General features: G+C 42.5%; 1 protein-coding gene across 8 annotated transcripts in view; it reads right to left on the reverse strand.

The window, feature by feature from the left end:
* Window positions 1-23,317, reverse strand: part of fbrsl1 (fibrosin-like 1) — a 274,940-nt gene that overhangs the window by 100,431 nt on the left and 151,192 nt on the right. For 7 of the 8 annotated variants that reach the window (XM_056375520.1, XM_056375522.1, XM_056375525.1 and 4 more), the window contains exon 5: window positions 1,884-1,913. The exons of the other annotated variant lie outside the window; for it this stretch is intronic. In XM_056375520.1, the coding sequence (XP_056231495.1) occupies window positions 1,884-1,913 (30 nt within the window). The remainder of the gene's footprint in view (window positions 1-1,883; window positions 1,914-23,317) is intronic. 8 annotated transcript variants of the gene reach the window in all.

Raw genomic sequence — 23,317 nt, forward strand, 5'->3', positions numbered from 1 at the left:
GGATGAAAGGCCCTGGCGTGTTCGTTTGTCTCAGCGTGGGGAGCTTCCCTTGCCGTTTCTCTGTCTCTGATTCTGATTGTTTTTGTTCGTTTCTTTTTCAGCAGGCAGGCGAGGCAGGCGAGCTGGCAGGCAGCGCTGTTTGAAGGTGCAGTCAGACCTGAGTGCAGGCCTGATGCTTTGTAGTGATATTTCCAGCAGCACAATCTCATTACTTTTTGACGTGGGAGATGCGTGCAGGGGCGGATTGTCATTTCACACTGTCAAAAGTTCTGTGAGGGAACGGAGACGGGAATGGAACTTCAATGACCTGCATGCCTCTGGCTCATCAAGACTGAATATATTAAACCAAATAACACAGATAAAATCCAGTGAGCCAGATCCTTGAAGATGCTTGTAAACTTAATGTCCAGTCCCCAGGGTTGTTGAAGGAATTTCTCTCCTTATCTAGGATCTGTAATCGGATCTGTTGCACAGCTTCCTAAACTTGTCGCTGTACATCCCCTGAACCTAATTAACCCAAACACAGCACTGCTTATATACCCAGGCAGCACATACAGAATGTGTGTGCGCTGTCAGGGTGGCACACCTGGGTGTTGGACATATGTATATGTGCTGCCTGGACAAAAACGTCTTTGTGTCTTGAGAGGAAAAGTCCGGAGGGCAGCATCTCACACCTCTCAAAGATGGTGAGAGCTCCTGGACGTTTTCACATGGGACAATCACTGGCAGCTCCCTCCTTTAAAAAACTGGGGGGTATCCCCCCGAAGTTGATTTCACACGGAGTTCTTTCAATACAGAGAAAAACCTTGCTCTGTTTAAGAAGCTGCCATGCACTGATTGAAGCGCCTGGTTACCATGCGAACCCCAGCCTGTTGCTGGGGTGACTGTCCCAAAGTGCTTCCTGGGTAATTTTCGAGGTCACTGGTTTGTGCACGCCTATGTGGTGCAGATGCGCCCACCCTCATTCAGGGCCCCGCAGGAGCTCTTTCATTAGGCCCAGTGAATGGCCTCATTCATCCCCTTCACCACAATTGGTCACGCTGCGTCTCTGCAGAGGGCCCAGGACAAACTTTTCTCTCTTTCCACCCCCTGATCTTCCATGCACCACCCACCTTAGTCATGCTTCACTTTTGTTCAGGAGCATGAGGTAGCTGAAGCTTCAGGGCTCATCTTTGGCTGCAGACTAATAGCTGGAATGTAACGGACTACTGACATTGCTGTCTTTGTTTGTCGGGAAGAATGCTATGAAAAAGGGGCTGAGCATGATGCATTATTTACCCCTCAACAAAGATAAATATAGCCATTAGAATATTTTCTTATTTGGGAAAATATGATTTGAACATTAGAATCCGGCATAAAAAGTAAGGTAAAAAAACAAAAACATCCATATTCAGAAATATTTTTAAGGTGCAATATTTTGTACAGATCTTTATGACGTATCAGTGAATTAATCCCATTTTCCATACTCTCTATTTCTATCTCAATGCTGCTCAAAAGGCCCAGAGGACCTTTTCTAGCAGAACTCAGAGCCATTTCATCCCTAAGTTGCTTCTTTCTCCCCTCAGTCACTCCAGTAACTGAAGTGCTTAGCCATGCTAGTGGGTCCTCTACTCCCTGCCTCTTTTTGGCCCTAAAGTGAGTTTCAGGTCTGGCCTAGTGAGAAGTGACTAATTGTCTTGAGTTGTTAGTGTGCCTGGAATGAGATCCACTTCAATCTGTGACAGGGTGCACAATAATTTTGTTTCTCCCTTCCTCCTCCCCTCTCTCTCTTTCTCCTTTTTGCAGCAGATTTACCCCCTCTGCTTCTCAACCTACTGAGCTGTAAAATTGAGTGGACGGCAGGCAGGATACAGAATGAGACCTGGCATCGTGGACGCACTAACCTTGAGGAGGGCCACTGCTGCTGGCTGCACCTAAAGAGATGGAGACAGAACGTCAACCATATTGGAATGAGGAAGGTTAAAATGAGGAGGGAGGACAGACCAAAGGTAAAGGGAAAGGTGGAAACCCTTTCTGAAAACAAAAACAATACGACAGCTTGGCAAAGCAGGTCTAAATCAGCAGGAGAGGATGGACAAACACACTACAAATAGATGACAGGATGTCAACCAGAGAGAGAAAAAGGTGAAAGCATTAGGTATCATTTAAATTACCCATGTCTCCCCTTAAATTCCTCCATCTTTATTTTACAATAGATTATGTAATGTCTAGCCCAGTTAATCCTTCAGCTGCTGAGGGGCACAGCTAATGTACTGTACCTGCCCCTTGTTGCAATTAGACAAATGATTCTGAAAACTTAATATGTCTGACAAAATGTACATGTTTTGTGAAAACTGTGTATGATAAAAAACAATGCTGGAGCCTTTTTGCTTCTTAGTAGTTCTAACAAAACTGCGCTTCATAATGAAATCAACTTGCATAGCTATTCTTGGAACGAATCTGAGCAATCAATTACTATGAATCACAAATATACTAGCTGCGGTTTAGATGTGAACAAATGGAGTCTCAGTCCCTTACAGATGATATTAGTGCTCTGAGCTGCTCTCTCTCCACGAGAGATTAAGCAGGTTTGTACTCTCCCAGGCGGGCAGCGCTCCCCCCTCCAGGGTGCTGCACTATCATTTGCAGGAAAATTACTTCAGTAATGAAGAATCCAGGCCCATAAATCCTCATGGCCTCACCTTCCTTCGTCGCCCAAGTCTCACTGAACAGCTAGTAAAAATTCCCTTTAAAAAATTCATAGTGCAATTTTGCTCAAATCCCTCCCAGCAAGCACAATTATGGAACTTTCATCTCAATTGATTTATGTCCCGGGCTAAAAATGGAGGGGGGTGGGGTTGTGAAGGGGGAGAAAAAACAAGTGGTAAATCATTGTTTTTAAAAGGTAAGGCATAAGGCCTTTTGTCACTTTCCCTGCATGTGTGCTGTAGTGCAGAGGCGATAGAGAGGTGCACGGATAAGGGGAGGAGGAAGACGGAAGGCAATGTCTGAAGGGTTTGAAAGCAGAAATGAAATGGCAAAAAGGAGGAGGGGGGGAGGGAGATGGGGGTGAAAGGAGCGGTATTCCACTTGATTAATAACACTAATCAAATTATACAGTGTTCCACTGTGCCCTGAAATCTGGGGCCATAATGTCCTCTAATGGCGAGGTTCATGGAGCTAAACTTCAGAGGGAAAACACGGCGCTGACTGCTGCATGCCTTAATGAAGGCAGTAAAACATCCATTTCCAGAAGCCATGAAATGAAAGGCAAGATTGTAGATGTGCACCCAGTGGCTCCCCCACCGCAAAAAAATGGAAGGCTGTTAACACAAAAGACAGTGTCGGAAAGAGAGAGAGAGAGAGAGAGAGAGAGAGAGAGAGACAGACTGAGAGATGCAAGGCTTTAAGAAGAGAAATGAGGAGAGAATAATACAAGTGAAGAGATTTAAAGGGCAAGAACACCAAGAGTATGAGAATATAAAAAGAAAAGGGGATGATGAAGTGAGGATAGAAAGACAGATTGGTAGATGCTCTCAGTGCTTTATTTCCAGAGAAGTTCTCTTCTGGCATGAAGACAATCTCTGTCTGCTGATTATGGATGAGCCAGGCTGCTTTACTATGTCTGTTATACTTAGTGCTGCTGACAGCAGCCACAATTCATCACTATTTAGTTGCTGATGCACCTAACCACAGCATCCTCCCCCTCATCTATCTCAATACCACTCCATTAGAGTATTCCCTCTGTCCATCCAGGCATGCATTCTGCTGATCCATCTATCCATCTGTATTTCCATCCATCCATCCATCCATCCATCCATTCGTCTGTCTGTCTGTCCATTCATCCGTCAATGTGTCTGTTCATCCATATATTCATCTTTCAATCCATTCAATCTTGTGTAAATAAAATTGTGCCCTGCTCTGACCTTAGCTGTCAGCTAGCTGCTGCAGGTAAGAGATTGTGTCTAGGTCTTGTACTAAAAGACAGTATGACTTCTCTTGGCAGTGACACACTACATGTCTGACATCATAATCTAAGCAAAACATGTAACGATCACTGGGCACAAAAGGGTAGTGCTGCAGAAAAACAGCTGCATTATAACAAACCGAAACTCCAGACACTTCATATTTACACAAAAGCATTATGGTTTGCATTTAATCCACTAAATTGCACATGCTACAAACAATCAAATCAGCCTTTGAATCTTGAGTAAAGCAAATGTTCGTAGTCCTTAGGGCAAAATTTCATCTGGAGAGCAAGGGAAAAAAACAACAAAGCTGAGAAAACACAGATTGCTATTGTTATTATTATCATAATTACAGTTGTGCTTATCATGCAAGCAACCTCAATCAGGATGAAATACAGTTTCATTTGATGAAGCTTCCTGTTTTGACTGGCTTGAGTTTGGGAACCACACACTTGGCTGGCGTGCCAAAAACTCAATCAGGCGCAATTACATAGCCATCAGATAGAAATGTAATTGATTTGAAAGCTGACATGAGATATAACTACATTACAGTGGAGGCTCAGTGGGGAGGCTCCTTGGGGACAGGGCCTACGGGGAGCTTATTACCGCCAAGCTTTGAATTATTGAGTGCTAAGGCAGTGACATTGAGGAACTGAGGCGGGCGATTGGCTGCAACAACTCAGCAAGTGTTTATCTCAACTTACAGCAACCTAAGACATCTGAAGGCGTGATCTGCCCGTGCATGAATATTGCAAGGGGAGAAGTTGTAATGGTTCATAACTGAAAGGGTTCAGGCCAAGGCAGAGTCCATGGATGCATATCATGCCCCTCACCCCCAGTATGTGTAATGTGTGCAGCTACAGGAAAATACAATCACATCCTATCTGTGGGTCATTTCCATAGCATTAACACCACCCATTCCTTGAGTCACACATTTAGTGCTTTGGTTAGCGTTTACTCTGTTGAAGCATCACATGTCACCCTGCACAATAAGAGCTGGGTTGGCTAAACATACATTGTACTTTGCAAAATTTACTTTCACTTGAAGCTCAGTTGGTTTGTGTCTTGTCTAGTTTGGTTGTTGCAGTTGTTTTATAGCCACAAAAGAAACATAGCGCCAAATATGTGTTTTGTGTGTGTCTTCTCTATTTTTAGCAATTTACCAGTGCCAAGTTTACCAGTTATATGATTTTAACAGAAACATTTCCAGTTTTTTTACTTCTTAACTTTACAGACACAAAGAGCTTAAATTAGGTGGCAGCCTCCCTTGAGTCTGGCTGGGGTGTGGGGGGGTGAAGAAGCACATCTGCCTGACCCTGACCACCAGCCTACGGGCCTTCCCCGAAGTGCTGAGGGGGGACTGTAGAGAGGATAAAGATATAAGTCACTGCTGAGGGGACTCGGCATCCCTCAGGAACCTGGTGACTGCCTACTTCTGGGAGAGCTATGCCCCTTAGGCTTCTGCCACTGATCTCCCTCTGTCTCTCATTCTTCTATCACTCTTCTCTCTCTCCTCACACAGGCCTCCTTTGAGCTTTCTCACAAAAATGAGAACTCAATTAATTCAGGCAAAATGAGGACAAGAGAGGAGGAGGTCTAGGGAGCCCAGAAAGACAAGGAATGAGCCAGAGAGGGAAGCCTAACAGAGCAGCTTGTCGATCTGTGGCCTGGAAACAGCAAACAGAGCATGGGGTGACTGTGCATGTGCATTAAGTCTTTAGCCAAGTTAATCCTGTCTGCAGTTTAAACATGGCCGATGAACGAACGCGCCTCATTACAGAGTGGGATGCTGGGTAAATAGACAGGTCAGGGGGAGGCAGACAAAGAGAAAAGAGCAAAGCCTGAACGAGATGAAGCCAGAGCCAACATGATTAAAAACATGCTGACACTCAGTCCCTTGCATGTTGTTTATTACTTGGATGTTGGTAGGGTCTCACGTGTTGACCCTTTATTAGAGTTCAGTTATGACTTAAACTGACATTTTCACGATTATGACACAGTGGTGACAGAGGCTGTGGATGTAAAATTACACTTCCAAGTGGCTGCATTCGATCCCCTCACAATAACCTACATCGCACTATTATTAGAAAATACCTTAGCCTCTGTTTAACTGAAGGGAATGACCACACTGTGGTGCGAAAAGGCTGCATGTATGTCAGATTATGAATGTGACCTGTGACCTTGAGAACAAGGGCCTCATGCTAAAGATGCAAAGTGTGGTCAGATAGACAACAGTCATCAATCTGCTTAATGCTATATTAAGGTGCTACAAGCCACCACACAGCTCAGCTAATTTTCTCATAGCCTTGCAGAAAAACTGGCAGAAAACCAGCTGTTAGCAGGGGCTGTAGCCAGGTTTGAGGTCAAACACACATGCACACACACTTGCATGGACACACACACACACACACACACACACACACACACACACACACACACACACACACACACACACACACACACACACACACACACACACACGCACACACACACACGCACGCACCTCTATGCACAGTGTGATATGAGGTGGCACACTGCAGTATCTCCAGCAGCTACAAATGCAAAATAGGCTAAAAACAAATTGGCACTGCAGCCCCTTTTTTCATCTGGATTGTTGCTTTAAGTACACAACTGTTTTCTGTGTGTGTCACTGAGAACTAAAAAAAATAAAAACAAATGACCCATTTTTACCATTTGACTACCTGTGAGCTGTGAGATGTTATCTCCAGTGCGATGGTGTTATAAAAGTAACCACTTCCCTCTGACAGAGTGTAAATCTCACAGTATTCTGGGATATTTTTATGTTCATTTTTTATGCAGTGCATATATTACAATGTTTTACCAGTCCCAGCTCTAGGACAAGGCTAGTAAAACAGGCAAGTCAGACAGTTCCAAATTTTCATATGATAAATACCTTGTATGTAAGGAGCCAGGGGGGACTGTGGCGAATGTGTTTCCAAGAAAATCAGTCTGCTACTTAGAGTGATTGAACAGCCTGTAAACAGAAGCAGCAGACTTGCTTGACACTCTCTGGGAGATACTAATATAGTTGTGCTCCCAGGAGCTGAAGGGAAGGAAAGAGGTGGGGCACTGAAGTTCATGAACTGAACAGCGGGTGCAGGAGCTTTTAAAATTACCCTGTCTCCGGACTTGGCCTGGTCTCTGAACTGAAACTGCAGAGTAAAAGCACAAGACTGTTGAGCGAAGTACGTCAAGTCAGTCATAAGACACCCTTGTTCAATGGCTGATAGTGTTCCTCGCATTAGCCCAAATTAAAATTAGATCTATCTTTAACAACCTAATAAAAAAAAAGCCATATGATGACACTTTCCCTCATTTATGCTTTCCATCTTCTCCTCTGCAAACCCCTGAGGAGAATAAATTCTCCTTTGTTCATGGTGCTTGTAAAAAGATCCTTTGGCTACTGTGCCAGCACCGTTGCTATCTATAAAATTCATCAGTGATAATTTTTTCCAGATTTATGTCCAACCAACAAAGTGTGGAAACTGCAGATAGTCTTGTTGATGTTGCAGGTCAAATTAGAGGCAATATGAGCACGAAAATGAATTAAGCACACAATTTAGCACTCTGGTTTAAGGCATGTCTTTGTGTCTTCACCACACATCAGCTGACACTGATACTGTATTAAGCATATTACACTAATAAACAAGTTAAAAAGAAGGCAGGGTTCTTCCATGGCCTAAGTTTGAGGTCTGCTTGTAATGAACAGAGGCATGAAGCGTTTTACCACTAGGTAAACAACTAAACATGTTTGTTATTTGATCAAAAATATATTCAGTTATTCACTGTGTGACAGCAAGAGGACTCTAGACAAAAACAAACGTGTAAGATATATTTTAAAAGTTGTTTCACTTTCTTGATGTCAGCTATCTGGTGAATAATTTATATTTTCTGAGACAGTGTCAATTTTCACAGAACTTTAACAGGAAGGAGGGAGGAGAGGCAGTGAGAACTCTGCAGCTACAGCAGTTTTGGTGAAATTGAGCTGCTGTAAAGAGGTGCGAAAGAACACGACCTATATGACTATTGTGCAAACATGTAAACCCACAGAGGGTTGAGTTGCTAAAAGAGCAGGTTATCTACACTATATATAGAGTTAAGCCACAGCCCAAAACAAACTGAAGCTTTGTCCTGTGAAACTCACAAGTTCAGTTTCCTGCCTCCTGACAGAGGCACATACACAAAGTGGACAAACACAAAAAACACACATGTACAAAATGGTTTGTTGAGTTTAAAAATTATGCAAATTATATGCTATGGCCTTCATAGCCAACTAGATCTCAACCCCACAGAACACCTATGGGAGATTTTGCAGTGACATGTCAGATAGCACTCTCCACCATCATTGTCATCATCATCATCATCATCATCATCATCATCATCATCATCATCAAAACATCAAATATGGGAATAGATTTTGTAATAACAGTGTCTGTCATGACATTAAGAAGAGTTCCAGACACTTTGCCAAGGAGGATTGACACTGCTTTTGAGGCTTGTGATGTCATAGCACCTTGCTAAGACTTTCTGCTGAGTAAAACTGCTCTTTTTACAAAGACAAAAAAAAAAAGTCTGAGAAACAGTAGACATGTGCATCATGTATCTGACAATAAAGCTCTTAGCCCATTCTGCAGATACACACCTAAATCCCCAGACACCTGCACCACATCTCCTCTGACCCGAACATGAAACCAGGACAAGAAACATTATGCAACCATTTGGTTTTGTTTGTCCTCCTGGGGCCATCTTGGCTCTCAGAAACCTTACCCTGGCATTGGCTCTAATCCCCAGAGAATGAAATGCAGGGCCAGCAGCATACAGATAAAGCATCAAGTGATTGTATATCTGTGACAGACCACCATTGAAGTCTCCAAATGTGGCCTCTGTGACACTGCTAATTTGACATCCCTTCTCCTGTTCTGCACTTGGCCTCAAGGGTAGCCCCCGTATCTTCTTACATCTAGCCGGTTACCTTCGCATAACAAGAGCTGCATCAACTTAAACTGATTCAATTGAGCAGAATTGCACACAGTACACTGGCTATTGGCTGGCGCTGGCAGGGTAGATGACAGCGGTGTGTGTGGAGCTGTAGAGTATCAGTTGACCCAGACTAATTATTCATAAGGCCTTGTTGTGATGGCTGCTGCTCCAGTAAGGTCAGGCAGGTGCAGTTAAGGGGAAAACAAAAACATTTCCTTCTAAAACGGAGTTGACACCGCTGAGTATCTACAGGAAACTCTGACAGAAAATCTGATGCCTCAAAAGGAAAAAAGAAAAAAAAAAATTCACTAAAAGTTGTGCGCTCTCTGTGGATAGCAGTGTGACAGCTATACATTCCCAAATGGAGGTTGTAGTTGATGCAATGGAAGATGTGATTTAAGAGGTGTGCTCATGCATGGTTGAAAGGAAAATGGTGCAGCTCCTTAAATAATAGTACACAATGTGTCCTCACAACCACAGGCAGGCATTGCCTTGAAATTTGTAATTACAGTAATTGTGATTTCGACAAATGGGCCTCCAATACGCTCTTCAACGGCAAAAATACAGGTTGCGTTATCCATGAGGAGTCTACCAAAAGCATCCGTCGACAAAGCTTTAATTTAAAAGCTCTTGGATAGAAGGCATTTAAAATAACCAGATGTCTGCAAAAATATTCTGGAAAATACTATTTAGATGAGTCTTCGACTGTGACTTCTGCAAGGAAAACGGAGAGAACACCATTCACCTTTAAATTCAGATGAACTTCTTTCTCACCTCTATTTACAATCAAAATGAACCGCAGAAATGTGTACCCACAAATACACACACAAAAGGCCCACTTATGAAAAAGCACAATAGTGTGGCAATTAGCGGCTAGAGAGGACGAATGCTGGATCGGTTACAGTTGTTGAATGTTAATTACAGCGTTTTACGGTGCTGAGGAGATAACGAGTTAGCGCCTGGTGACAGCAGCGACACGTCCTTTAACGAGAGCCGTGGAAATTTATGAAACTTGAGATCAGGGACAATGAGGCGTTACTGGCTTGTCAGATGCTCTCCTGCTCACCCTCCCTTTGTCCTAATGAAGGCAGACACTCGTTTCTCTCTCTTCTCTGCTCCTCACAGTGCTGTTAGCTTGGAATGATTATTGTTCATCGAGGAAAGGTAAAAAAGCAGTGGTTTGGGATTCTGTCCACGTCCACTCTAAATACCTTATCATCTCATATCACCACTGCCATTGTCTAATCAGCTTCTGTCACAGTTTTAGGGAAGGAAAACAAAATCAGAAAACATGTGGACACATAAAGGCCAAAGATAAACACGGGGTCATATTACAGATAATTCCCTGTCTGGGGCAGGAAACATAGCCGGTAGCCAGACAAATGTGAGTGACCGTTCATTCCAGTCTGTCTAAATAGCGACGGATCAAGAGCTTGGTGAAATCCGAGGGGGTTAATATGGTCATGTTGTGAAGCCTGGTTTGGAATTTAGGTTAATGGAATCATTGATAGGGCTCAGTTCTCATGCCAGCAACGCTTAAGAGGATCCATACTTCATGATTTAGACAAATCCTGGGACATTCTTCAAAGTTTCCCCCACTGACCCTGGCAAGACTCTGAGACGCATACACACACAAGTCTGAGGATTTCTCTAGGTCTGCACAGCCACTGCTAACCAGAATCCCCCAGGCTGTATCAACAGCCTAAATGGTTTTTATAGAATATTACATCAGTTACACTGGGGCAAACATGGGCCCCAATGGAAATATTAGGCATAATAAACAGAAAGAGAGCCTGTTTTCTTTTTTCTCTGGCAAATTACTCTGAAACATGAGCAAGAATGTACACTCAAGTATGGGATTCTTGGAATTGTAGCTCATGTCTAGACTTGGACGTGGAAAGAAAGAAATAACTACATCACTCTGAGTTCACTAGACTTAGCTCTAAACATGATTTACATCAAAGTACCTTCACTCTCCTCTAATGGAGCCATTTTACAAACAGGGTTGCAATAAGAATGCTTGTGAGAATGTAAATTTACTGACTTAACTCCTAATATCCAGCAGTGAAGCTGCTGACCTGCTACCAATACATGCGGTGGGAAAAACAGTAATTTATGCAGCTGCAGGAGGAGTGACTATCCTACTGGAGAGAGGAAGAGAAGATCTTTTAAAACCACAGAAGACGAGGCGCCTGGGATGGTGTTCAGATGTCAATAAAAACAGGTGTTAACCAGCTTAGCTAAGATGTTAAGAGCTTGGATAATCCTAGCCTGGATCCAAGAGGGATCCGGCTCTGGAATACTAATGCTTAGGATGCACCGTTAAATCACACAGAGTTGATTAGGGGGTTGGGTTTGAGTGGTACTGCTGCTACAGGCTGTCAAAACTCAATTTGCATCTGCTGGCAATTACCAAGGACTGAAGAAAAAGGGATGTTCACATATAGAGAGTACTTGGTTGTGAGAGGGGTCATCAAGGTCTACAAGCAACTATCTCTCTTTAAAAACCAACTACATATTTTACTACAAGAGCAAAGGTACATCACTACATGACACATTGCACATCATAGATCTGTAGATATCTGTACTATTTATCTGTGTTCTATCTATCTGTGTACAATGAGAGATGTACACTCAGCGACCATTTTATTAGGAACACCATACTGATACTAGGTAGGGCCTCCTATTGCTCTCAAAAAAGCCTCAGTTCTTGATGGCATGGATTCCATAAGGTGCTACAAACATTCCTTTGAGACTCTGGTCCCTGTTGATGTAACCCAGGATAAATTATTTATGCATATATAATGTAATCTGAACAGGAAAAGGTGTTACATAGAAAACTGTTCAATCATATTAAGAAAATGTACAGAAAATAATACCTAGAATTTGAGCCTGGATACTGTTTGACGTTTGATGAAGAGCAACAAGCCAAGGGAGCGGAGTTAGAAACTCAGTTGCATGTAGAAGACTGAAACCCTGGATCTCAAGGACATTGTTGCTACACCCTTACAAACAATTGCCACTGCCAGTGTGGTACAAACAGGACTGACTGCTAGTTCTGGATGATATGTGTAGGCATAAGGACTGAGTTCATAACCGTGACATAGACTGTGTGTGTATGTATGCACTGCTGCCACATGACTGGCTCATTGAATAATGGCACGAATAAGCAGGTGTACAGGTGTTCCTAATAAAATGCTCAGTGAATATATGAGTGCTAAGAAATGAGTCATCATAGCATAAGTGATTTGAGTGGCATTTTAAATGCAGCCGTCATCCGTCTTAATGACTTACCATGAAAAACGACCAATATATGGCTGTGTTTTTGGAGGTTTATCACTTTATCTCTACATGTTTAAAGCATCAGAAACCAGACTGAGACAATATATAAAACTGCAGGGTTTTCCTAGCCCAGGTATACATGTGCACAATAACTGATCTGAACTCCCATTTGTAGAGAATCTGCAACCTGCCAAACATGAATGAGACTCTGAGTTACAAGCCATCTCCATGAAATGCTTCACATATAATTAATGTGTTTCTGACAAAAGCAGCAGGACTGTCTTGAAACCTCTCTAGAAGTGATAAATAATTTCAAAAAACTTCATCGCTTTCAAATAAGTTGTAAACACTAATGTGCCTTAATAATGACATGCTGTCAGCATTCAACAAAGTTTCTTTGTTATGATCTTAGACACTGAGGGGCATAAAGATACATCAAAGTACTGAACTAATGAAGGTGCTAATTTTCTGAAAAACTTATCTTAACACAAACAGATAGCACCTCAGGTGGATGTGCAACCACACCTAAAACACAAAAAAAGGAGCAACTTCACATGAATATATGTGCCTAAAGAAGAAACAAACATCGTTTCACCTCGTCTCTCCCATGTTGTGAAAAGCCTCGCCAGTCTCAGAGAAGACACCTCCATTTGGATAAAATCTAAATAAATGCGACACCCTGTTTCACTTAATCGACTTTGAATGTACCACCTCGCCTGCTATATACGTTCATACTCTCTTACATGCCACCCCATAATCAAATCAGCATCTGGTGTCAGGGTGGCTTGCCGTTTGGGGTGTTCTCATTTGTAAACACCACCTGCCAGTTCTCACTCCTCTTCTCTTGCCAGGTGACATTAGCGCAAGCGTGAAATGTGATTTAGCGTTGAGCAAACCTCTGCACTGAGCACATCTGAGTCTGCCCACCTGGAAAGCGGGCATGAATAATCTACGGTCACCTAAGTCAGAGGGAGATTTCATGCATAAGACACTAGCAAGACAGCGGCAGCAACACAGTCCAGCAGGATAAACTGTGTTAAGCCCTGCTGATTTCATCCCTGCTGATGGGAGGGGGGTGATTTTGTTACATTAAGTCTGTGTTGCTTCCTAGCCCTGTAATTCAGCACACTTCCTGTCAGTCTCAAGCACCCAAGTGAATCACTAAGCTAGTGAGATATTATACACAGATGTAGAGGAAACTACAACGGAAAAGAGTATCATTCTTATCTGTGCCTGAATGTGTCCTGGTGTCACCCTTAAAACTAAGATAGGTCAGCATTCCTGCGATTTCCCCTGCTCACCACTTTAGTTGCTCCAAAACAAAGCTGTGACAAGGCCCTTCTTAATTACACACATTCAGCTATCGATGCAAAGCCTTAAAGCGCCACACAATCTATGAAGATCAATCATAAAACAATTTATGCTCGTTGGTCAGGTCTTGTTAATACAACGCTGCTTTACGCCTTCTGCATGATCACACATAATGCAATCAGATTTCCATTGACGGGTTACCTAAACTATGATTAGATTTCCCTGTGGCCTAGAGAAGGACACATAGAAATGCACTGCTCTGCATTCTGCACCTGCTTTACAACCAGGGAACTTATGTAGTGTGTATGTAGCCAAGTGCACTGTGACACGGAAGACCAGACGTACCACCTTTAAGTTGCCGGCGTCTTGCCTTTTGATGAATGTCAACAAAGTAGTTAGCAGGGAGGAAATGAGAAAAAGAGAGAGAGGAGAGGAGAGGAGAGGGGGGAAAGAACACACAATTATAAAAGCTTCATTTCTTCAGAGAACCATAAAGTCTCGTCCCAGAAGGGCAGCTGAGCACAAATCAATTTCTTTCAGTCGATTACAAGCACTGAGGTTCTAACCTTCATTTGTGAGTCTAATACTCCAACAGTTATGTAGAACACATACCAATTAAGCAATTCTGCTGGAATAAGAGGGCCGTGAACTGACGCGATTATGGGGGCCGGGCCCCTGGGGAGGTCAGGTTATCGGCTCAGGAGCAGGGAGAACGAGGGGAGCAGGGCAGAAGAGAATGGGGGAGAAAGATGGAAAAGGGAGAGGAGAGATGGAAGCCAAGGAAAAAGCCATTTATTAAGTCTAATACTCTGTGAAATGTTCCCATGGTAATAAGGCGGGGAGATTGCGTTAATATCAGGGAGCCATGCAGAAAAGGTCACTCGATATCTGTACCGCCCACCAGGGTCGCACTGATGGGAGCTGCTCAAACACATCTGATAATGCTCTCAGCGTCGTCGCTTGGCGCCGGAGGTCGAGAGGATGGGAGCTTGGGAAAAGATGCCATTTGTGGAAATTGCACTGATGTACCACTGTGCTCTGACACAATTTTCACTGCTGGCTTTTTATGTGCAGACAGCTGTACGACGAGTGAATGGAATAAGCATGATGACACCCAGTCAAAGATTATCAGGCATAAATGTATAGCTCTGTGGCGCATTATGTTTTCCGCTAAGTTTTGATTTTGCCATCATTTATCTCCACAATGACATGAATATACAGGAAAGGCAGACAGCATTCTCTTTCTGATTTTCAATATCTGTTTGCACACAGGCTCATGAAAGGAAAGGCATTAGAGGCACTCTCCATCTTTCTATTGTCACAAGCTAAATCTGATGCCATTTTCCTCTTGATTTAAAGAGCCTGGATGCATCTCTCCAGATATGTGGAGATCAACACATTGTCATTCACTGCTGAGGCGCACCTTAACCACCGCCCTCGCTGCCAGAAGATTTATGGTAATTCCTGATAGCATGTGATAGGATGCAGCCCGTAAACCCATGTGAGGTATGTGTTTCTATGGTAACCCTTCCCTCTATTCGCCAGCCCTATGCGCCTTGGTGTTTTACTTTTTTCCCTGCATTGTAGGCGCTGTCTATTTGGATGCCAGTGGTAGGAATGAGATGCAGATTTGTGGCAAAGCAGAGACACAGATGTTTCCTCATTGCCTTTTAATCTCCTATTCCCTCAGCGCCTGGCGAGAAACACTCCCCCTTTAGAATGGTAATTGGACAAGATGAATAATAAACAAAATGAAAACAGGCCGATGTTTATAAGGAGCATTTTAACACTTTGGAATGATCATACTTTATGGCTATTATTAGCAGAGAGACAAAAGCAAGCACTGTCTCTTCTGGGAATAATAAAGGACTGAGCTTTAACTTGTCTAATCAGGAGGAGACCTATCAGGGTCTGGCAGAGGACGACAGTGCTTTGCTCATTAAGGCAGAGCAGCTCACAGTCCGTCAATAAAATTCCATTTGCACTGATTTCCTTCATTTTCAAAAGTCTGCACTTATATGACACACTAGCCGTCTGAAAGTATACAACAGCATTCACGTCTTTTACAGTCCAAAACTCATATGTTTTTATGCCTCTTCATTCAAATCTCCTCTAACTGTCTACCCTCCATATGTCTTAAATAAGCACTATAAAACTGCACTGATCTGACACTGCAGCTCGGTGGATTCATCGCTTGTAAATTTAAGATACTGATTTCATTAAGTGCTGCCTGGCCTGATGTCATATGGCGAACACTTTTCCTTCATCTCACATCTAGCCAAACATCCACCTCCATATCTGGAGGTGCTCCGTGTATTTGTTGACAGCAGTGAGATAAATGTGGATATTTCAACACCGTGTGATATCAGAAAACCAGCTATTTGCATGAAAAGCCTGTCCCTCTTTCTCCCTGGAGAGCTTTATTACAGGAGGATATTTCAAACGCTATCAAATGTGCCAAACATTTACTTTGATAACTCCATCAGATGGCACCCTGGGTTTAATGGTAGCAATCTGAGAGTGCTGAGGCACATGCCTAAAGCACAGACAATAATGGCGGGGAGAAATACGAGGAAGGGATGAATAAAATCTCTTTAAAAAGTTCATAAATAATGCACCTTGCACGCAAGAGAGTTGTTGCTTATTTAACTATGCATGCCTCTTCCTGGTTTCTGTGCTGGCAGAGACACAAACACAGCATGTATTGTGGGCCAACATGACAGCACAGGAGGAGTACAACCTAGGGCTCCATCAGTCCTTTCAGCCTTGGCCTTCCACCCACGTGGAGCAACCCCTCCCAACAACAAATCTCCAGCCACAGTATGACTGCTCCATCCACAGCATTTTCTCGCTGTGTTGAAAAACATCATGACAATAGGGAAATAGCAAATGACTGACCGCTTGCCAAAATGAGGGAGAAGATTTGAGAAAATGGGAGAAAAACTAAGTGCAGGAGTAATTATCCAATTAAAGTGCAATTAAGCCCATGTGGCCTAATGGTCTGTGTTGGATTTGGTAATAGCTCTACCAGACTGAGGAGATTATTAAACTCACTGTAGGCTGCTGTGTGGAGCAGACACACTCAAACACTGTCTCAGTAAATAGGCCTGATAGTAGGACATTACAATTACAGCAGATATCTAGATTATAGCTAAATACATTTTTTTTTAACATATATTGTATTTTGTGCTTCAGCATGCTGACTGCAAATTTGAGGAAAAAAAAAAAAAAAATCAAACCCCCCGACAAAATTCAACAAAGCATTTCATTAAGATTTTTCATTATCTGCCATAGCAGAGTTTGCTAATAAATGCTAATTATATTCAAGCTAATATTTAATCACATACAATTTCTCCAGTCAACTCAGTTTGAGGAAATACTAATTCTAATGAACGCACTCACGGTGCAGTTTATGAACTTCAGCACTGGCAAAATGAGCGAGGAAACGTAGATGATGTTTGAAAATGCTTTTTCAACTGAGTGTTATTAGCTTTGACTAATTTCCTACCCTAATGAGATCCTCTTGGAGGGATATTTTTGTGCAATTAATAATGCACATAGGATAATTAGAAGCATAAATATTTATCATGTTGAATTTCTGGCTAGTATAGGGTGTGGTGAGTGCAGACAAACCTATTGACTGTGCAGTGTACAAGAGCTAGATTGTATGCTTGCTATCATTATAGTATAATTCATGTAATATATCCAAAACACACACACATTTGCATTTACTAGGGATTCTTTTGAATATTTTGTGACAATTCGATCTCACTTCAAATGTACCATGCACTTAAACTAGTAGTGATCTTGAAGTGAAGCTACAGTTGAGTCTTATTTGCCATTTGCCCAAAATAAATTCTGGAATTTACATAAGAGCAGTAAATCTATAGAAAGTAATACTTTGAGACTACAAGAAAAAAATGTCTTGGTTAGCAAATAAGACACAAGTTGGTTTGACTTTTTTACCCCTTTGATGTCCTTCAAGATAAAATAAATGACAGACATTACATAATCTAAAGTCTGAATACAAACTTGCCTTTGGCCATGGAGGCTGATGGTCAAAACTGTGGAGAGTCTATTTGGTCTGTATGGACATTTGGCACATGTAACCTTGTGTGTGTGGTTATGATCACAGTATAAAAACATGTTGAACTGCACTATTGGAATTCAAATCCAAACATGATCCTGCTGTGTCAACAGATTATTGAAAATCTAAATAAGTGAGAGAGGCTATGTTGCAGCACTACTACTGACTAGGGTTAGTGTTGTGTATATAGCCTTTGTCCACCAGTGGCAGCACTGAGCACAAATCTGCTAAGCAGATAATGATTTTAATCCATCTACATCATAAGTTACTGAGGTCACCTTTCATCTGGGTTAGGGCTAGTTACTTTTACCAGTTATTCCTGTAACAACTTTTATGAATCAGATAGCCACTCTTGGATTGCGCTAGTCAATGATGACAAGCTGGTTAATGTGAGATGACCATTGTTCTTACAAATGGTGAATATCTTTCTTTTGAAGTCTTTTAGTGTGTTAAAGTCTTCAGCAAAAACAAATGTGATGTTTCCTGATGTAGCTGTGACCTCACTGAGACAGTTCTTCCACAAACAAGAGAGGGTTCATCTAAGAAGTGGTTCTAATGGAACAGAACATCCTGCCCCTGTGCTACACAGACCAAACATACAGTATGTGCAACAATAATTAGGTTGCATTGTTGTCATTCTGCAATCAAAAACATTATTTCACTTAGGAGTTGTAGATTGCTGGTTATCAACTTGGCACACTTCTATATACAGCTTGGCCGTTGGCCATCGCTCAAGTGAAACAGATACCAGCAGGGAAAAGTACAAGGTACAAATGAGACAAGAGTGAACTCTCTTTGCCCTTGAACAACCAACACAAAGGGTAAATATTGCTAGAACACACACTTCAACATGAAAATGTAAACACATGAGGGTATAATGTGTAGCCAAAACCAGATAAGACACTCATATAAGCAAAACATTACTCAATATCCCTGGGCTGATTATGAACATTCACAATTTTTATCGCTATGCTGGGACAACTGTGCAAATACACTTAAAGCTCCCAGAGATCTCTCAGGGTTTAGTGCAATCATCCACCCCTTAGCTCACTTTTGGCTCACTCGGGCTAATCCTCCAGGACCCAGCAGGCTGGGCTGTGACTCAGCACGAGCCACCAGGTAGAGCTGCCTCCTCTGCCCGGGGAGGCCAATGTCAACAGGACGGAGAAGAGGTGGAAAGACAATCAGGGTTGAGATGGGGTTTAATCCAGGTTCAGAGCCAGCGTAATGGAGAGTCTATGTCTGGGTGAGCGATGGATTGTGAGGCAGTAGTGTCCCCTGAGCCCCAAGCCCTCTGACTGCAGCCATCTGGAGTTGATCTCTGTCTTGTTCACCTCAAACCCACACATAAAATGGCAGTCATTTCTCTCTCTCCCTCTCTCTCCCTCTTTCCCTCCCAGCCCCAGGTATGTAAACAATCAGACACACTTTGTCTGGCCATGTTTCTTTGATTTCTTGTCTCGCTGCCTCTAGTCAGCCCTTCACCGGTTTAATTATCTGTAACTTGTGGAATTTGGCCTACTTGGATTACACTCCCATAGGTCATGTCAGAATCCTGCAGGGCCTCTTTATCTTTAGGTTACATTTAACCAAACATCAAACATAGAAAGTGAATTTTTATCCAAAGTGTACTTCAGATCCACTACTTGTAGCTGTGAAATTGGAGTGAGTTAATGGTGCATTTAAGTGCCCTGAAAGGAGGAACCCGTAGCGGAAAAGGAGGTGAAAGACCTCTGAACCCATTCTGACTGACAGATTTCTCGTAATAATGTTCCCTGAGGTTAAAAGGGAGCTGCTTGACATAACTGTGCTCTGCTGGAGCAGGGCCAGACCAATAATGGTGACTGGGTCACAAAATGCCATGCCAAAGCTTGTGGTAGTTATCAGACTGTTTTAAATACCTTTTTCAATGTGAATCCAATTACTGGCAGCCTTTGTTTGTTCAGACAAAAGCAGCTATGTTCAAGGCCTGTCTCTCTCTGATTTTAATCAATTCTCTGGGGAAGTGTGTGTGGGAGATACAGATCAGGACTTGCCATACGTCAGCGCGTGTGTCTGTGTTTATGTGTGTTGGACGCTTGTGCACAGACTTGTTTGTGAGAATGTCAGAATAAGTGAGTGATAGAAACTGTCAAAGAATGAGAAAGCATAAAAGCTTTCCATAACAGTATTCATCTCAAAAGAAATCGGATTCCCCACAAAACTGCTTAACTTTTTAATTACCCAAAAGCTACTGCAACTTGGAGTTGGACTAAGGAGTCAAACACAGCGGCAAAGTTTGCTGCAGACAATATTCATATTAGATATTATGACACATCATACTGCCATAATAATTCCAACGTTTCTCATATCTAGAGGGGTTAGCATGTTGGCTACTTGGCAGATGTGCTCATATGGTGCAGCATTAGTGCAGCTGGTCACAATCCACCTGCTCCATATGGGAACTTCGCAGTTAGCAAGCCTGTTGATGATAGCTGTTTCCACATCAACATTCACAAGAAAAATTAGAGGAAGACGACACTGCAATAAAATGAACAAAGTCAGAAGGTCGGACTCATTTCTTTTCGTTCGCCTTTCAGGAAAAGAATTTGCAAGAGATGAGAACTCCTCCAACAGCCTTCCACAATGCATGTTCATTTTTTTTGTTGTTGTTGTTCCAAAGGGCCGTGTCAACCCTAATGAATTCCAAAATGGTAAGATTTGCATTTCAATTTGGTAACCTCCCTCTCGAAGGCGATAAAGTCCCCCCGCCCCAACCCCAGCTCTAAATCACATTAAGCATACAGCTATCTTTTGTGAGGCCCTCCAACAATGTCACTGTGGTTCTGCCTCTCCATCATTACGCCTGCTGCTTTTTGTCGGCCTGTTTACAAGCTAAATAAATTGCTACACAAAACATCTGGAGCCACAAAAGAGAACTTAAGTGGGGGTCTTAAAAAGAAATGCCAGGGAAGACTCAGGCCTGCTTAAACTCTCCATGTCGAACCACCGCAACTTCAGAGAAACAACGAAACTTTGAATGTTTCTATGGTTGTGTTCACACAAAATGCATGTCAAAGAAATGAAGGCCTTAAAGAAACAAACTTATTTTCTTATTTGCTGCTTTAGCAAAAATGTAAATTTCCACACGCAGCTGTGTGTGTTTCTGCATTTACTGTACTCCATCTGGTCACAAAGTGGATAGTCAATCTTCACATAAGATCAACAGTGTGATGAGTGTCTCTGTTGCTACTACTGAGGAAATGTAAACAAATTGTTTACCAGTTATTTACATCTGTTTGACACCCCCACTTTTCGTTCTCACTTGTTCTGTATATCTCGGCTGTGAGTTCTTTTTGCAGGAGTCTAAAACTACATCAATAAAAACTATACTCAACTATTAAATCCACATCTCTTTAGTCGGTGGTGCAGGTCATTGCTTTGGTGTGGCAGTGCCACTGCTTCTGACGACATACAGTTTGAGCATTGAAATCTAATCTGGGTGCCGTGTGTGAACTTAATGGTGCGTGGCCCATTCAGCCTCCTCATCCTAGAGGTCAAGCACACTTTATGAGGTCACTGTCCGCAGATTTACAACCTAAATTTCCCATGACAGCGGCCGTTACTTTGTGCATCCGAACAGGGAGGCTCAGAGAAATGTGTTATTTTGGTTTGGTTGGAAATCTCTCTCAGGGAATAAAGCCAAGGAGGAGGAAGAGGAGAATATGGGTTGTGTAAACACACCGTCAGCTCCAAGGGCACCCAGTACAATAACTTATGGAATGTCTCGCATCTCCATCTACACAGGATGATAAGTCATGTTGAGAGGAGGTGCTGGTGTAATTTGTTATGGGTGTACTGCTTGCATAAGCTGAGCTCCACATAGAAGATTCAGCCCAGCATTTGGGCTGTAAACCAGCAGAGATCGAGAGAGAAAAACACAACATCCAGCAGACTGATCAGTGTTGTTGGTCATGATTCAGTGCTTCCTCTGAAGACATGATTTGAAGCTGGACAACAAAGGCAATCTGTAGTAGATTATTCTAGAGCACTGCTGTTAATGTTTGTCCCATTTTCTTGCTCAACAACATTAAATGAGTGGGAAGCAAAACACAAGAAGCAGAGAAAAGTCAAACCCCTTTACAAAAGCTTGCCTCTAATAAGCTGTTTGCGTAGGAGTGTGAGATGTTTCCAACCCTGACCCTCTATGCCTCATTTCTACATCTCTGAGAAGCAGCAATTGGAAGTGAATACAACTTCCAGCCACTTTAAGTCAGCTTTTGTGCTGGATGCCCCATGGAAAAGATTCTTAACAGAAAGAAGAATGCAATAACACTTTTACAAGCCTTTAAGAAAATGGCTGGAGTTAAAAAATATGAATGCACAAGTACAGCAAGCTCCTCGAGCTCGATGCAAATCATAACATCATGTTAGACATCATTTTTAAAACAAACATGTAAAAGTGAAGGAGACAAACATAATTAAGTAGAGACCAGACAGTAGATAGGAAATCTCTCTGCGTGAGGCAGAGACATCATCTTTCATGTCCAAAACAAAAGGTCAAAGTCTCAGGCAACCCACGTTTAGACCCAACAGCTAATTGCCTCACTTCCCCAACCCATCTGAGAGAATTACAGTGGCTGTTAAGTGTGCATAATGAATGCCATAAAGCTGCCCTATAAAGCAGGCTTTTGGCCAGCCTCTGGCAGTGAGTGGGAGCAGGTCTAAGCACAGATCTGACTCTGCACACCCTCATGTACGGAATGATTGCTGATGGGTTTTTGCGAGGGAGGGAGGGGCGGGGCAGCTTCCACATCATTAATGAGCGCTAATATTTCAAAGGAGGACGCAGGGCCTGAGCACTGACCGTTATATTAAAAATCAAACGGTGTGACCTTGTTAAGATGGATGCCTTGTTGCTCTGTCCCCTTGGTGTAGCTGAGCTGTAGACGGCGCACCACATAAAAGGTGGCTCTTTGCTTTTTAAAGCATCAGCTATGGCTGCAGATATACGGGTGGCACCAGGAGCATTACGAGTGGCATTTAATTAAAGAAAAGTAAGCTGTGGGATTTTATAGACTAGCCGGGGATTGCTTGATCTGGTAAGTAAGTGGAAATGAAGGATGCTTGAAAGGTGGCATAAATCTAACACAGTGCTAACTTAACCTTCCTATCATTGTAAAAGTCATGGCGAGGACACTTTAAGCCCTGTCTGCTGCAGAGAATGTTATCTCATTCAGCCTCTTTTAGTTTTAAATGACTTTGCGGTAAAATGGAAAAAGTAAAGCTCACACAGTGCATACAGTAAATTAGATTAGTAGTTCATTGCTAATCATTTAACGAAATAATGAAATTGATCATAACAATTGATAGTAACACAGCAAATGTTTATTATATTAATAATAGTAATATCTTAAAATAAACAAGAGAAAAGAGCCAGGAAGGACAGAGGTTCTGATCCACCTTAACAAAGCCTAGTTCCCTTCAGCTGTGGCTGGTCCAGGTTGGATTAGTGATTTATAGGCTGGTAATTAGCCCCAGATGACAATGATGAATGTGCTACACTAACACCTTTGTAGGCTGCCTTGTTAGGTAACATCTGAGAAGCCTGACAAAGCTATCATTTTACAGAAAGCTCTTAATTACCCTCGCACAATTATGAATGGACCACAAACAGACACCCAGCTGTTTTGATGCATTGCAGTGGGAG

The sequence above is a fragment of the Seriola aureovittata genome, chromosome 5 (genome assembly GCF_021018895.1).
Source record: "Seriola aureovittata isolate HTS-2021-v1 ecotype China chromosome 5, ASM2101889v1, whole genome shotgun sequence".
NCBI lineage: Eukaryota > Metazoa > Chordata > Actinopteri > Carangiformes > Carangidae > Seriola > Seriola aureovittata.